We start from the raw sequence: 18185 nt of genomic DNA, 5'->3' as shown, positions 1-18185 counted from the left end.
CGTTTTGTTATTTAAAATAATTACAAAATTTTCCTTTTAAAAAGTTCAATATTTACAAAATTTCGTAAATGTGAAAAAAATTACAAAACATTAACGAATCGATTTCCGAAACAATAATGAATCGATTCGTTAATGGCGGACGCGACCGCTAAAAAACCTCCAAAAACTTCTGAAGCTTCCCTCTCCCTCTGTTGTTGACTGTTGGTGTGATATTATAATTTTTTTTCACTAATTAAACAAAAAACAACCATAAAACTTGCCCCAGACATGCGGAAATAATAACGAAACGACCTCAAAACAATAACGAAACGAATACAATAACGAAATACGAAGCATTTAGAAAACTATTTAAAAATTCGTTTTTTTAAAAAAATTGCTCCAGAATGGTTCGTTATCGTTTTGTAATTGAAAAAATTAACGAATTATTAACTAATTACGAATTAACGAAACGAAACCACCCAGCCCTACTGTCTATTACTAAGCAAGCAAACAGATAAAAAACAGCAGAAACTGGAATAAACTGGAAATTTATTGTAAATTCATATCTTTTTCAAGTGACTCTGACTCATGGGGATGCGCTCTTAACAAGTTAAAGTAAGAATGCTATGTGAAAGAATAGGGAGGTTAAGCATGAGAGCTACTCCTCAAACTCCAGTGGCAGCTCTTTTTCAAAGCTATACCTTTGTACAGCCCTATATAGCATTTATAAAATTGTATAAAACTACATCTCCTTCATTTATACCCCATTCTTCTCACATGAAGGGGATTCAGAGCAGCTTACAGATCATGGCAAAAATTCAATGCCACACTATACATACCATAATAAATACAATAATATCAAGTCAAGTTTATTTGATGCTTAGACCATAGGTCTCTCACATATAAGTCAAATAGATAAATACATGAAAACCAGATTATTAAATACAATATAGAATACACAATTAAAATCCTATAAATCATTGAAATGCTACATATATCGATGGCGAGATGCACCCTTAAAATACTACATACTGTATGGACTGGCAACTGCATAATTAAAAACCAGGCAAAACTAAATAGATAATATCAATTTATAAAATTATTAAAACTTGTAAATACACTATAACACAGATCAAAACAAAATTTATTTATTTATTTATTTACCCTATTTCTATCCCGCCTTTCTCAACCTTGCAGGAGACTCAAAGCTGCTTACATGTATAGGCAACAATTCAAAGCCATGTAAACATACATATATACTGTAGTGAAATAAACAGCTGTATTAAAACAATAATTAAGAACAAACAGTAAAGGTAAAGGTTTCCCCTGACATTAAGTCTAGTCGCGTCCGACTCTGGGCGGTGGTGCTCATCTCCATTTCTAAGCTGAAGAGCCAGCATTGTCCATAGACTCCTCCTGGTTATTTGGCCAACATGACTGCATGGAGCACTGTTACCTTCCCGCAGAAGCGGTACCTATTCATCTACTCACACTTGTATGTTTTCTTTCTGCTAGGTTGGCACCCCGCTCACCGGATTTGAACCGCCAATCTTTTGGTCAGCAAGTCCAGTAGCTCAGTGGTTTAACCCGCTGTGCCACCAGGTGGCCCTAAGAACATACATATCAAACCTTAAAACACTATTTAAAATCATGTTATACGAAATCATAATCTATGGTCATTCCAAATTGTCATTGCACTATTCCATAGTTCTTTAGTGGGTTTCTAACTGAACGCTTGATCCCACATCCATGTCTTTAACCTTTTCCTGAAGGAAAGAAGGAGCTGACCTAATTTCATTAGGGAGTTCCATAATTGGGGGGCCACCACTCTTGTCCCCAACCACACCTGGGAAGGAGGCAGGATCGAGACAGACAATCTCCCCAGACAATCTCACCTCCTAGGTGGCTCATTGAAGGAGATACGTTCATACAAGTAAACTGGGCTGGATCCATTTAGGGGTCGGGACCTCTGGGGGGCTCACTAGTGGGTGTCAGAGAGGTCACCAAAGATCATCAGAAAACACATATTTCTGATGGTCTTAGGAACACCTTTGGCAGAGAAGGCTGAAGACCTCTCCGCCTTGGTGCCAGAGCACAGTCTGTTCAGCACCTTCTAAGTCGCCCAATCTTCTGTATGCCCAGGAGGGAGTCTCTCAATCGGTCTCAGCCACTGATTGAAGTTCCTCGTTTTAGCCTACCACTTTTGGACTCTCACTTGCTGAGGTGTTCCTGCAAGTATCTCTGTAGATCTTAGGAAGCAGTTTCTTGATTTAATGTGCTTGCTGATATACAGAAGATGGGTTCGAAATATCAATGCCTTGGTCATTTCATTGCTGGCTGCTACTTCCCAGCGGATGTCAGGTGGTGTGATACCAGCTAAACCAGTGGTTCTCAACCTTCCTAATGCCGCGATCCCTTGATACAGTTCCTCATGTTGTGGTGACCCCCAACCATAAAATTATTTTCATTGCTACTTCATAAATGTAATTTTGCTACTGTTATGAATCGTAATGTAAATATCTGATATGCAGGATGTATTTTCATTCACTGGACCAAATTTGGCACAAATACCCAATATGCCCAAATTTGAATACTAGTGGGGTTGGGGGGAGGGACTGGTTTTATCAGCTGAGAGTTGTACTTACTGGGATTTATAGTTCATCTACAATCAAAGAACATTCTGATTTCCAGCAATGATGGAACTGAACCAGTCTTGGCACACAGGACTCCCATGACCATCAGAAAACACTAGCAGGGTTTGGTGGGCATGGATCTTGAGTTTGGGAGTTGTTGTTCACCTACATCTGTGGACTCAAACAATGATGGATCAGGACCAAATTTGGCACAAATACTCAATATGCCCAAATGTGAACACTAGTGGAGTTTGGGGGAAATAGAGCTTGGCATTTGGGAGTTGTAGTTGCTGGGATTTAGTTCACCTACAATCAAAGAGCATTCTGAACCCCACCAACAATAGAATTGGACCTAATTTTCCACACATAACCCAGATGACCAAGAGAAAATACTGTGTTTTCTGATAGTCTTTGGTGACCCCTTGAACGCCTTTTTGTGACCCCCCTAGGGGTTGAGAAACACTGAGCTAAACAGTATAATTTCTCCAGTGATGTGGAGCATAGAAAGATAGATGTTTTTGAACTGTGGTGTTGGAGGAAAGTTCTGAGAGTGCCTTGGACTGCGAGAAGATCCAACCAGTCCATCCTCCAGGAAATAAAGCCCGACTGCTCACTGGAGGGAAGGATACTAGAGACAAAGTTGAAGTACTTTGGCCACATCATGAGGAGACAGCAAAGCCTAGAGAAGACAATTATGCTGGGGAAAGTGGAAGGCTGTTAGGAAAAGGAAGAGGGGCCGACCAAGGGCAAGATGGATGGATGGCATCCTTGAAGTGACTGGACTGACCTTGAAGGAGCTGGGGGTGGTGATGGCCAACAGGGAGCTCTGGCATGGGCTGGTCCATGAGGTCATGAAGAGCCGGAGACAACTGAACGAATGAACAACAAAGTGGAGCATAGTGATCCTGTGATAATGCGGCATTTCTCATTAAGAGCCACATCCACTGTTTTAATGTGGTGAGATGTGTTCCACACTGCGCACGTGTATTCATTAGCAGAGTAGCAAAGCGTAATGGCAGATGCCTTCACTATGTCTGGTTGTGATCCCCAAGTTGTGCCAGTCAGCTTTCGTATGATATTGTTTCTAGCACCCACTTTTTGCTTGATATTCAAGCATTGCTTCTTGTAGGTCAGAGCACGGTCCAGAGTAACTCCCAAGTATTTGGGTGTGCTGCGATGCTCCAGTGGGATTCCTTCCAAGGTCATCCTCAGAGCTCGAGGTGTTTGTCTGAAATGGAAGCGAAATCGTAATGTAAATATCCGATATGGTCCTCTGCCATCAACTCCACTGGGCCGGTCACGTTGACCGGATGCCTGACCACCGTCTCCCAAAGCAGTTGCTCTACTCTGAACTTAAGAACAGAAAACGAAATGTTGGTGGACAGGAAAAGAGATTTAAAGATGGCCTCAAAGCCAACCTTAAAATCTCTGGCATAGACACTGAGAACTGGGAAGCCCTGGCTTCTGAGCGCTCCAGCTGGAGGTCAGCTGTGACCAGCAGTGCTGCAGAATTCGAGGAGGCACGAGTGGAGGGTGAAAGAGAGAAACGTGCCAGGAGGAAGGTGCGTCAAGCCAACCCCGACCGGGACCGCCTTCCACCTGGAAACCAATGCCTTCACTGTGGGAGAAGATGTGGGTCAAGAATAGGGCTCCACAGCCGCCTACGAATCCACAAGGAAACTCATCATAGAAGACCATCTTACACATCCAACGAGGGATCGCCTAAGGAAGGAAGGAAGTGAAATAGGAGCATTAAAAACTAAATAGTGAAAAATATACTAATTACAATGACATTAATTAATTAAAATGTATAAACAAAAAAGTATTCTACTTTTATCCAGTTAGGAATTCAAATCTACATTTCTTTAGAGCAGGCCTGGGCCAACTTGGGCCCTCCAGGGGTTTTGGACTTCAACTCCCACAATTCCTAACAGCCTACCGGCTGTTAGGAATTGTGGGAGTTGAAGTCCAAAACTCCTGGAGGGCCCAAGTTGGCCCAGGCCTGTTTTATAAACTTCTGTGTTGGAGGCTTGTCTTTCCACAGCCTCCCTTCAGTGCAAGAGCCTTTCCCCAAAAGGTCCCTTTAAGGCGGGAGAAACGTCATTTCACCGCGCGGTGACGTTAATGTTAGAGCGCCAGAAGTGCCAGTGGATTCTCTTTCCAGGCTCTCCCGCGAGGAGAACATGGCGCCGAAGAGCTGCCGCCGGACGGGCGCCCACAAGGCCCACTCCCTGGCCCGGCAGTGGAAGGTGAAGCGGCGACGCCGAGATCTGGACCAGATCCACGGGGACATGCTGCCCGAGAAAGCGGCGAAGCTGCTCCGCCAGGACCCGGACCCCGACCTGCCCGGCAGCGCCCAGAACTACTGTCTTCACTGCGCGTGCGTGACAGGCCGAGTCAGGGCGGAAAGATTGGTCTTCCGGGGAGTCAGTTGCGCCTACTGCGCGTGCGCAAACAAGGCCCTGTGGTTAGAGTAGGCCTGGGCCAACTTGGGCCCTCTCTCCAGGGATTTTGGACTTCAACTCCCACAATTCCTAACAACCTCAGGCTCTTTCCTTTTCCTTATTTATTTCCTTATTTATTTATCTTGTCAGGACAACTAGTCAAATTATATTACATTTCTAACAGAACAAAGCAAACAAACAGACAAAATACAAAATTTGTGAGTTTGGTAGCTGATTAAATGTCCTTTGACCAGTATCTGGCCACTTGGAGTGCTTCTGGTGTTGCTGCAAGAAGGTCCTCCATTGTGCATGTGGTTTGCTCTTCTCCACACTCACATGTCGTGGATTCCACTTTGTAGCCCCATTTCTTAAGCTTGGCTCTGCATCTCGTGGCTCTGCATCTTCCAAGTCACCCAGTCCTCTGTGTGCCCAGGGGGCAGTCTCTCATTTGGTATCAGCCAATTGGTTGAGGTTCTGGGTTTGAGCCTGCCACTTTTGGACTCTCGCTTGCTGAGGTGTTCCAGCGAGTGTCTCTGTAGATCTTAGAAAACTATTTCTAGATTTAAGTCGTTGACGTGCTGGCTGATACCCAAACGGGATGGGCTGGAGATGTCTCTGCCTTGGTCCTTTCACTATTGGCTGCCACTTCCCGGCGGATGTCAGATGGTGCAATACCGGCTAAGCAGTGTAATTTCTCCAGTGGTGTAGAGCGCAGACACCCCGTGATAATGCGGCATGTCTCATTAAGAGCCACATCCACTGTTTTAGTGTGGTGAGATGTGTTCCACACTGGGCATGCATACTCAGCAGCAGAGTAGCATAGCGCAAGGGCAGATATCTTCACTGTATCTGGTTGTGATCCCCAGGTTGTGCCAGTCAGCTTTCATATGATATTGTTTCTAGCACCCACTTTTTGCTTGATGTTCAGGCAGTGCTTCTTGTAGGTAAGAGCACGGTCCAGAGTGACTCCCAGGTATTTGGGTGCCGCTTAAGAGGCCTGAGGCTGTTAGACTTTGTTTTGGACGTCAACAATGCCATAGAATCACCTGGGGGATTTTGCAAATTCCCAGAGAAAGCATTTTCCTTCAGGCTACAGATAAATGAAACCTTGGGTATGGGCTCCACAACCTATATCTGGCATGGGCAAACTACCCCCCCCCCCCCGGTGTTTTGGACTTCTCCCACAATTCCTAAACCCCAGGCCCTTTCCTTTTCCCCCTCAGTTGCTTTAGCGGCCTGAGACTGTTAGGAATTGTGGGAGTTGAAGTCCAAAACACCTGAAGGGCCAATGTTTGCCCATGTCTGGATTAAAGAAATATTGTTTATGTGTTGTCAAAGGCTTTCATGCTGTGAGTTTTCTGGACTGTATGGCCATGTTCCAGATACGTTCTCTCCTGATGTTTCATCATCATAATAATAACACTGTTCTACAAATTTTCAGTTTTTCTCAGTTTCGGAAACGAAATGTGCCGTTTCTTAATAAATTTAACATGCTGAATTCAAATATAATAATTAAATGTGTTAATTGGCTCTGGTTTTTATGCAACAGCTATTTCAATTTTCTCCACAATAGGTAATTCGTTAATATTATGATAATGCGTCTAACCTTACTGCATGTATATAAACCGTGAATATTTACTAAATTTTAGTCAAATTATATTGCCAATAGTTTATACATGAGAAATATTTATTTAATTAGTCTATTGTTTATGTTTGTGCAGCAAGAAACTATATTAGTAGGCCTAATGCAGTTGAAAAGTCTGAAAGTTTAAATGTCACTTTAATTGTGACTTTAGTTTTTATCCTGTTTGCTTCTCTTGACTTTTTTTTTGTATTCAAAGAAAGGATTGTCTCTTACAATGCTCCAGCAGTAGTCTGACAGCATTGACGGAGTCCATTTGCCTTGATATCTTTTTTCCATAGTGCTTTATTTACACACGTGCGAGGCATAAGTACAGTCAAAAGAACAATGTAAAACGATGTTTAACAATACTGTCTCAGTCTTCAACTGACTGACCCTCACCGTTCAAAAGTCTGGCCTTATATAGGGCTTTCTGGCTTTTGCACACAGCACTAATACTGCGTCATCAAACTTTCTAGAGTATTCTAGAATCTTCCATAGTGTAAATCGCAACATGCATTTTTTCAACCATACGTGATCACGTGATTGCTTATATCATAAAAACTAGAGCCAATATACATTTTTAAATGTCGTTTTCGTTTTCAGCACCCCAAAATCATAAAAGAACAGCTATTTTCAGCCCCGCAACTTTTTCTCCGTTGAACAGTGTAATCATAGAACCATTAAGTTGGAAGAGATCTTGTGGGCCATCCAGTCCAACCCCCTACCAGGAAGCAGGAAAATTGCATTCAAAACAGTCCTGACAGATTATGATTCAGCCTCTGCTTAAAAGCCTCCAAACAAAGAGCCTCTACCACACTCCGGTTTCACTGCTATACAATATAATATAAAACTTTATTACAATCACTGACCAGCACAAGCACCCTGGGAAGGGGAAAGAGAGCTCCCCAGTGAAGCAGTTACTAAAAAACAAATTACAAAACAGTTTAAATCAACAATTTAAAACACACAGGGGAATGTAACAGAGCTGCTGAACAGCTCTCACAGTCAGGAAGTTCTTCCTAATGTTCAGATGGAATCTCCTTTCCTGTAGTTTGAAGCCATTGCTCCACTTCCTAGTCTCCAGGGCAGCAGAAAAAAAGTTGGCTCCCTCCTCCCTATGACTTCCCCTCATATATTTATACATGACCTTCATCATGTCTCTTCTATGCCTTCTCTTCTGCAGGCTAAACATGCCCAGCTCTTAAAGCCACTCCTCATAGAGCTTGTTCTTCAGACCCTTGGTCCTTTGATTCACCCTCCTCTGGACACATTCCAGCTTGGACTCTCAAGATCTTTCTCACATGTACTGCTGTCGAGCCAGGCATTGTCCCCCATTCTTTATCTTTGCATTTCATTTTTTCTGCCTAAATAATAGTTATAACAATTTTTAAAAACTTTATATTCTGCCATGTCTCTCCAGAGAGACTCAGGGGGGATTCCAAACTTAAAAAGGCAAACATTCAATGCCTGAACACATTAGCAATACATACATAGTAACAAAATTTGGCAACCCAACATATAAAAACAAATTATGATTTAACAGTTAAAATTAAATACAAAACACAACCTCATATATCAAACATAAGACAAAACATCAGACATCCAACAGAAGCATCCATTTCCCATTTGAGGGCAAGTAGATTGATCATTGCTCAAGATATCTATTGAGCTGGTGGGGCAAACAGGGCATGGATACAGATGGTAGCTATTTATTAGAGCTATAATGGCGGTATTGCCAAGTCCTTGTAACCCAGTGAGCAAAGGTACATCTTCAGCTGTTTCTTGAAAGTGGGGAGGGAGGGGCCCATCTTTAACTCCTTAGGAAGGGAATTGCAGACTGGCAGTCACAGAGAAGGCCCTTTCTCTCATTCCCACAAACCGCACTTGGAACAGGGTTGAGACCGAGAGGAGGGCCTCCTCTGATGACCGCAGTGTCCGAGTTGGTCTATAGTGGGAGATGCAGTTCGCCAAATCTATGCCAGGCATCCTCAGTGGTTGTGAGGTCTTTTGGAAACCAGGCAAGTGGGGTGTATATACGAAGGGTATTTTTTAAGTAAGGTCCCTTGGAACATAAGTACACAACGAAAGTTTATTTCAAAAAAGTAAATTTATTTTCAGAAAGTACATACTTCACTCTATTTTTCGACATAGTTGCCAAGTTTGTTCAAACACTTATCATACCTCTGAACCAATTTTAAAATACCCTCTTCATAAAAACTTGCTGCCTGCTCCGATAACCAAATCGTCTGTAATCAAAGAAGGGCGACCAGAGCGGTCCTCATCATGGACGTTGTCACGGCCATCTTTGAATTGTCGTACCCACTTACGCACTTTGCTTTCACTCATAACAGTATCACCGTACACTTCACAAATCTGTCGATGAATTTCTGCAGCAGGCAGGTTCCTTGCTGACAAAAACCGTATCACTGAACGAACCTCACATGCGGTGGGTGAGTTGATAGTCTTAAACATTTTTAAAGCACAGAACAGAACCATACAGGTTAGCTACAGAGCAGAAACTGAGCACAGTTGTTCCCGAAGCATGCCGGTACACGACGCACGTGCTCGTTACGGTATGCGCGCAAACTAGTGTCTACAACAAAACGGACCTTACTTAAAAAATACCCCTTGTATGTGTGGAGTGAGGCAGGAATCAGACAGGATTTGACACTGCAAGGCTATTCAATGCTAATCAAGATGACCAGTTGCAATGTTCACACCTGCCTCCAACAGACAAGAGTTCTTTCTCCCACCCTGGACATTCCACAGATATATAAACCCCACTTGCCTAGTTTCCAACAGACCTCACAACCTCTGAGGATGACTGCCATAGATGTGGGTGAAATGTCAGGAAAGAATACTACTGGAACAGGGCCCTACAGCCTGGAAAACTCAGCAACCCAGAATATTGTTTTCATAGAGCTATGAAACATCTAGGTACTTTCAACCCATTGTCAGTGCGTGATTCCAAGTCGCCTCCCAACTTCTGACCTAATCATAGGATTGTCATATAATCCAGTTTCTGAATGCAGATTGACTGAGCTTCCTTAGCCAGTGCTCTGTTGAGATGTGGGTCTTATCTGAAAAGAGGGGCAGTAGTTCTGATGACCATCTTTATACATTTCAGACTTGTATTTTGAAGATGATGATGTGATTATGGATACATAGACACATTTGTATTAAATTGTCTTGCCTATTGAGACTTGACTTTTATAAGCATCACCTTGCTTTTATAACTTTTCCTCTCTCTCTTTCCTCCCTCAACAGGCGGTATTTTGTCGATCTCAAAAGCATGAAGGATCACTTCCGGTCTAAGGTTCACAAAAAGAGGTAACGGAATTTCTATGTATTATAGCTATAGTCTTTTTCTGAGAGCCATCATGGCGTAAATTGTTTGAGTGTTGAACTACGGGTACAAAATGAATGCAGTTTGATAGTAAAGTAAGCAAATAAGTAAGTAAAACTTTATTTCTATCCCGCCCTTTTTCCCCACGAGGACTCACGCCAGTTCACAACATAATAATAATAATAATAATAATAATAATAATAATAATAAACTTTATTTGTACCCCGCACCATCTCCCCGATGGGGACTCGGTGCGGCTTACATGAGACCAAGCCCAAAACAACAATTACATAAAATAAAACAAAACCGAAAATGCAAATAATAAACAATAATAACGCAATTACATAAAACAAAAAACAACATAGTAATATCAAATTACAATAAACGCAATCACAATAACATGGGCGAGCTACATGTAATGGATAAAGGAAAACTGGGTAGAAACAGATTAAAAACTCAGGCGAGGTAAACACGAGATAAACAAGGACAGATTATTTGCGGAGGAGAGCTCATTTTAGTGGAAGTCGTGGAGCAAAGCTTTCCTATAGGGGGGAATGCACTCCAATAACAGAAACAGTTGAAACTAAGCAGTAGTATGAGGATGTAAATCTATTCATCAAATGTGTAGCGAAAGAGCCAGGTTTTGAGGTTCTTTTTAAAGGTCTCTAGGGTGGTGTTTTTATTTATTTACAATATTTATATTCCACCCTTTTCACCCCGAAGGGGAGGCTTACAGAACACATATATGACAAACTTTCAATGTGAATTATAACAGTGACAAGACAGACAACAGATAGAGGTATATAGGCTTTCCCATCTTTCAACATCTTCGGAGGCTGTGCTCGGTTCCGGCCACCAGGAGGTGCTGTTGCACCATCTTCCTGCTGAAAAGCTTTCTTTGTTCGTAATCAAAATGCCAGCCTAAATAAATACATCCTCACTTTTAAAATGTGGTTCCTATTTATCTACTTACATTTGTTTTCGAATTGCTAGGTTGGCAGAAGTCAAACATTCAATGCCATAAAATACAACACTAGACTAAACAATCCCAAATAAATAAAACAGAACATTCAGTAATAAAACAAATCACATGAAGACAATGATAACAGATTACAAAATATTAAAACGGGGTTAAAAAAACAAAGTTTAAAAAACTGAAATCAAATTCCATTCCTTGATTCATAAAGCTGGATCTTTAAACAATCCCATCTACACAGGAATGTTTTAAAGGAAGAATTGCCAAAGGAGGATAGCACTTTTATCTGTCATGGCTCAATGCTATGGAATCACAGTACTTTACTTTAGTCTTCTCTGCCAAGAGGACTGGTGCCTCATCAAACGACAACCCCCAGGATTCCATGATGATATAATAATAATAAAACTTTTAGAAGACTAAAACTTTAAAGACAGGAAGATATAGTACCAGAAACCATGGAGAAGAAGATTGGGAAGTCAGAAAACCCCTTCACAACCTACACACCCTCCCCTATTTCCTCCCCAAATTCCCTTACTTCCCCCAAGACTCACCCATATCCCTCCCTAACCAGCACGAGTCCCTAATCCTAACCCTTTATCCTCTTACCCTACCTCTCTTACCCTTATTTTATCCTATCTCAGTCCCAGAACCCCATCTGACTTAATTTTTAATTATATAATGTAAGAAAATTCTTTAATAAAAATTATTTGAATAATAATAATAATAATAATAATAAAACTTTATTTATACCCCGCTCCATCTCCCCCAGGGGGACTTGGGGTGGCTTACATGAGGCCACGCCCATCAAACACAATGAACACAGTATACACGAAACATAAAATGCAAAAACCAATATAAAATCAAACACAAAAATCCACAGGGCAGGGCCACATCAGAACAAAATTTAAAATTATAAAAACAATGGGAGATAGGTAATGTAAGGATTGTCATGATGGGGAACCGGGATGAGGAAGGATTTAATTGCACGAGCCATAAACTAAAGTGCTTCTGAGGTCATTTTAGTCAGGGAGTGTCCTACATTCAATCATTGAAGGCACATTGGAATAACCAGGTTTTCAGCTTCTTCCTGAAAATTGCCAGCGAGGGGGCTTGTCTGATCTCTCTGGGGAGTGAGTTCCAGAGCCGGGGGGCCACTACAGAGAAGGCCCTCTCCCTCATCCCCACAAGTCGTGCTTGCGATGGAGGCGGGAGCAAGAGAAGGGCCTCTCTGGAAGATCGAAGAAGTTGCGTGGGTTTGTAAACTGAGATGCGGTCACGCAGGCAGGCTATTGAGCTATGGTAGTTGAAGTGATATCAAACTGATTTAATTCTATAGTATAGATGCACCCTAAGGGTCTGGGGACCAGAGTTCCATTCCAGTTCCTGCTCACACAGCTTCATAGAGGAAGGCAAAGGCAAACCTTTTCCAAATATATCTTGCTAAGAAAACCCGGTGATATGTCCACCTTAGGGTCACTATAACTTAGAAATGTTTTGACAGGGTCACTATAACTTAGAAACAACAACACCTTTTCTTTAGATGAGAAGTTTTTCATGGTTACATTCTTGCCTCAGCTGTATTAAAACTCAATCTTGCTACGCAACTTTAAACAAATTCAAAACTTTACTGGGAAATCATTTTTAAAAATATATATATTTGGACCATGTAATGCATAAACAATGTTCAGTGGTGGAGACTTTCCAGAGAACATAGAATGTGGATTTGGGGGTATTGTTAGATTTCTGTGTGGAATAGATCCCTAAGACTTTATGACTCTAGTGAGATAACAGTTGCAACAACATTTACAACTGCAGCCTGGTGCTTCGAATTACGCCTTTGAAATGAAAACAGCTTAGGGATAACAAGGAATAGAAATCTGCATGAAAGAGCTGTGAGCTCCTTTTGTGTGGACCTTTCGCCCCAAGCAGATTCCTGGTATTGTTTTTAAAGGTGAATATACAATAGAGTCTCAGTTATCCGACCTCCAGTCATCTTGCATTCCTTATTATGCAGGGAATGCCGTGGATGTAGCGTACCTGGATTTCAGTAAGGCCTTCGACAAGGTCCCCCATGACCTTCTGGCAAGGAAACTAGTCCAATGTGGGCTAGGCAAAACTACGGTGAGGTGGATCTGTAATTGGTTAAATGGACGAACCCAGAGGGTGCTCACCAATGCTTCCTCTTCATCCTGGAAAGAAGTGACGAGCGGAGTGCCGCAGGGTTCTGTCCTGGGCCCGGTCCTGTTCAACATCTTTATTAATGACTTAGATGAAGGGCTAGAAGGCAGGATCATCAAGTTTGCAGACGACACCAAATTGGGAGGGATAGCCAATACTCCAGAGGACAGGAGCAGAATTCAAAACGATCTTGACAGATTAGAGAGATGGGCCAAAACCAACAAAATGAAGTTCAACAGTGACAAATGCAAGATACTCCACTTTGGCAGAAAAAATGAAATGCAAAGATACAGAATGGGTGATGCCTGGCTCGAGAGCAGTACGTGTGAAAAAGATCTTGGAGTCCTCGTGGACAACAAGTTAAACATGAGCCAACAATGTGATGTGGCGGCAAAAAAAGCCAATGGGATTTTGGCCTGCATCAATAGGAGCATAGTGTCTAGATCTAGGGAAGTAATGCTACCCCTCTATTCTGCTTTGGTTAGACCACATCTGGAATATTGTGTCCAATTCTGGGCACCACAATTGAAGAGAGATATTGACAAGCTGGAATGTGTCCAGAGGAGGGCGACTAAAATGATAAAAGGTCTGGAAAACAAGCCCTATGAGGAGCGGCTTAGGGAACTGGGCATGTTTAGCCTGAAGAAGAGAAGGCCGAGAGGAGATATGATAGCCATGTATAAATATGTGAGAGGAAGCCACAGGGAGAAGGGAGCAAGCTTGTTTTGTGCTTCATTGGAGACTAGGACGCGGAACAATGGCTTCAAACTACAAGAGAGGAGATTCCATCTGAACATGAGGAAGAACTTCCTGACTGTGAGAGCCGTTCAGCAGTGGAACTCTCTGCCCCGGAGTGTGGTGGAGGCTCCTTCTTTGGAAGCTTTTAAGCAGAGGCTGGATGGCCATTTGTCAGGGGTGATTTGAATGCAATATTCCTGCTTCTTGGCAGGGGGTTGGACTGGATGGCCCATGAGGTCTCTTCCAACTCTTTGATTCTATGATTCTATGATTCTATCTGATGCCCTCATGTGGCCAATTGGAAGCATTGCACCCTTTGATATGTGCTCATGAGAGTAGGTGGCTTTCTTTTCATGCTCAAAAACTGGGAGGAGGAGGAGGAAAGCGCATCTCCAAAGAGAAGGGAGGAAAGGGGGTGAATCAAAAGAGAAAGGGGGATGGGAGGGGGAAAAAAGAAGGGAGGGAGGAGGGAAAAAGGAAACGCGATGGCTGTCTCTCTTTCTCTGCTCTTGGCGCATGCAGAGTCTCAGTCTCCTGCTTTGGGGACTTTTCTCCAACTCAGCCTTGTTTCCAAATCAAGGCGGGAGAAGGGCTTGTGGCTGGAAGGAAGGAAAGGGGGGAAAGAAGCCAAGGTGGTGGGCCTGGGCTTGGGAAAGGGCCGCAGGGGGCAAGGCAAGGCCAAGTTGGGGCTGACAGTCTGTCTTCTGTCATCGCCTTACCTGGCTGGGCGGGTGGAGGACCCCTCTTTCTTCCTGCACACACACTTTGCTCCAGATTCTCCCTCTCTCTCCCTTCCCCCTTCCTTTTTCTCCCCCATGCACTCTCTCTTCCTCCTCCTCCTCCCTCTTTTACCTCTGACAGCCTTGTAGCAACTTGCCCTTCTGGCTTTCTTCTCCTCCTTCTCTTCTAAGCCACGCAAGGATAATTAGAGGCATAGAATCCTAGAAACACAAGTGACCCCTTCGCTTAAGAGGCTACCCAGTCCAGCCCCATTCTGCTAGGCTGGAAGGCACAAGCCAAGCCCTACCAACACAGAACCACCCAGCTCCACATGAGATTCTGGAGACAGTTGATCAATATCAGTGTTCAGCAAACTTTGGTTTTCCAGTGTTACCTCTATGCTCAATATGAAATTCTAGAGATGGTTAATCTACAGCAGGGGTCCTCAAACTTTTTAAACCGGGGGCCAGTTCACTGTCCCTCAGACCGTTGGGGGCCGGACTATAGTTTTTTTAAAAAAAAAATCAATAAAAAAATTCCTATGCACATTGCACATATCTTATTTTGCTGTGTGGAAGGGCCCTTAGAGGGGGTTCTTTCTAGCCCTCTTTAGGCAGTAATCCCAGGAGCAGAGAATGGGAAATCTTCCTATTTCTAGTCTGAACAAAATCTGGCTACAAGTATTTAAAAAACTCTAAAATTATAACTGTAAATAAAGAACAACACTCAAACACAGGAGAACTCCAGACAAGAAACAATCAGGGCCAGCTAATCGCCTCTCAACAAAGGATTCTCCCTAAAAACTGTCAGGCTATGAAATGGTAATCAAGGTGGCCAACTGAAACATTCATACCTACCTCCAACAGACAAGAGTTCTTTCTCCCACCCTGGATCTTCCACAATTTTCCTAGTTAAAGGTTTTCCTCTGACATGAAGTCCAGTCATGTCTGACTCTGGGGTGTGGTGCTCATCTGCATTTCTAAGTCGAAGAGCCGGCGTTGTCCGTAGACACCTCCAAGGTCATGTGGCCGGCATGACTGCATGGAGCACTGGGGCAGCCTCCCTTGGCTGGCTCACGCTGCCCATCGGGCCTGACGGGCAGCGTGAGCCTGCCAAGGGAGGAGCAGCCCCACGCGGCCTACTCACGCATAAAGCACCTCGCGAGGTGCTTTTTGCGCGAGTAGGCCACGCGGAGCAGCTGCCCTTGGCTGGCTCACGCTGCCCATCGGGCCTGACGGATAGCGTGAGCCTGCCAAGGGAGGGGCACTGTGGGGGGGTGCTGCTCCTCCGTGGGCCGGATAAGTGCCCTTGGCGGGTTGGAAGTGGCCCGCGGGCCGTAATTTTGGGACTCCTGATCTACAGTATAGCAGTGTGTTCTCAACTCTGGTCTTCCAGATATTTTGGATTTCAGACATGATGTTTTGGTGCTTAATTTGTAAATCTATAATGTAATTTGACGTTTGTTAGGCTTTTCCTTAATTCCTCCTCATTATCCAACATTTTCGCTTACCCAACATTCTGCTGGCCCATTTATGTTGGATAAGTGAGGTTCTACTGCATATCTTTTGCACCAGATTTTGGCTAGTAGGTTTTAAGGTTGAAATAATAACCAAAGTAGATTGGCTATAGCCTCAATCTGTTCCGTTATGTTTGTTTATTTATTTATTTACAGCTTTTATATTCCGCCCTTCTCACCCCGCAGGAGACTCAGGGCGGATTACAGTGTACACATATATGGCAAACATTCAATGCCAATTTTTGACATACAAACATATACAGACATACACAGCGGCTATTTGACTTTTTCTGGCCGCCAGGGGAGCTGTCGCTTTCATCGTCCATCTGTGACGCTGATGAAGCACTTCCGCATTCCCCGCATGCTTCCCCGCTGGAATGCTTTGCTGGAGTCTTCTTTCTGGCCTCATAAATCAGTTAATTTAGCCTCCCCACACTTTAAGGTGGTATTTGGAATGAAGGACCTGAATTGATGTTTGGAATGAAGGACATGAATTTACTGTTAACTGAACAGTGTCGTTTTAACATATCTGTGTGCATAGATGTATGTGCTTCCTGTGGTTAGTCATCCGGAAAAAGTGAATTATAAGATGGATATGTTATGTGAGCGCCCCCTGGTGGTGCAGCAGGTTAAACCACTGAGCTGCTGAACTTGCTGACCAAAATGTTGGCAGTTCAAATTGGTGGAGTGAGGTGAGCTTCTGCCAACCTAGCAGTTAGAAAACAAATGTGAATAGATCAATAGGTACCGCTCTGGTGGGAAGGTAACGGCACTCCATGCAGTCATGCTGGCCACATGACATTGTAGGTGTCTACGGATAAAGCCAGCTCTTCGGTTTAGAAATGAACACCACCCTACAGAATTGGACATGACTAGACTTAATGTCAGGGGAAACCATTACATTATGTGATTCATGTTGTATCAGTCCCGTTGTATTATGTAGCTTTATGTAGTCATGTCAAATCATGAAGTGGGACATCAGTGCCTGAAAATGTGTTTTATTTCAGGTTGAAAGAGCTGAGCGAGGAGCCGTACACCCAGGAGGAAGCAGAGAGAGCAGCCGGGATGGGGTCCTACATTCCCCCCAAGAAGGTCGAAGTCCATACCCAGCCCCTTGAAGAAATGGAGGAATCCACTTGAAGAGGAACCAGACTATAACAGCTCTTGGCCCAATTGGATGTGGACTGTGTCTTTAAACATCACCATTTCACTATAGTAAGGACTGAGGCATAAAAGCTAGCAGATGGGGTTTTTTGGCAGAGATTAGAGTTTTGGATTTTTTTGCTGTACAAAAGCCACTCCACACTCTCCGCTTTTGCATCACCCAGAGTTCAGTGGGAGGTCAGGGAAGAGAAGAGCAGGCATCTCACTGTCCTATTGACCTGATTATATAACTAATTTCTGCTTTTACAATGATTTCTATTTATCAGCCCTGGCTGAGGATTTTCAAGTGTTTTTTTGCTTGTAATGCGGCCTCTTCCATCTCTTGAGTGGGTCTTCTTCATAAATTAACCTGGATACCCCTTGGGTTGTGTATTTTGCTGATTTGATCTGAATGCACCAGAGGACACTTCTTAGAGCAGCAGTTTCTCAACCTTCCTAATGCCGTGACCCCTTAATGCAGTTCCTCATGTTGTGGTGACCCCCAACCATAAAATTATTTTCGTTGCTACTTCATAACTGTCATTTTGCTTCTGTTACGAATCGTAGTGTAAATACCTGATACGCAGGATGGATTTTCATGCACTAGACCAAATATGGCACAAATACCCGATACGCTCAAATTTGAATAATGGTGGGGTTGGGGGAATTGATTTTGTCATCTGGGAGTTGAAGTTGCTGGGATTTATAGTTCACCTAAAATTAAAGAGCGTTCTGAACTCCACCAACAATGGAATTGAGCCAAACTTGGCACACAGAACTCCCATGACCAGCAGAAAAGACTGGAAGGGTTTGTGGGCATTGATCTTAAGTTTTGGAGTTTGGGAGTTGTAGTTCACCTACATTCAGAGAGCACTGTGGACTCAAAAA

General features: G+C 43.3%; 1 protein-coding gene across 1 annotated transcript; it reads left to right on the top strand.

Annotated features, from left to right (window-relative positions):
• Positions 1–4751: 4751 nt before the first annotated feature.
• Positions 4752–17834, top strand: ZNF593 (zinc finger protein 593). The gene is made up of 3 exons (XM_067460529.1): positions 4752–4992; positions 9948–10010; positions 17162–17834. The coding sequence occupies exons 1-3, from the start codon at positions 4796–4798 to the stop codon at positions 17292–17294; spliced, it is 393 nt and encodes a 130-aa protein (XP_067316630.1). The 5' UTR covers positions 4752–4795; the 3' UTR covers positions 17295–17834.
• Positions 17835–18185: the final 351 nt, after the last annotated feature.

This window comes from Anolis sagrei, chromosome X (genome assembly GCF_037176765.1).
Source record: "Anolis sagrei isolate rAnoSag1 chromosome X, rAnoSag1.mat, whole genome shotgun sequence".
NCBI lineage: Eukaryota > Metazoa > Chordata > Lepidosauria > Squamata > Dactyloidae > Anolis > Anolis sagrei.
Note: the sequence above shows the minus strand (reverse complement) of the source record. Positions and strands in the feature narration are given on the sequence as shown.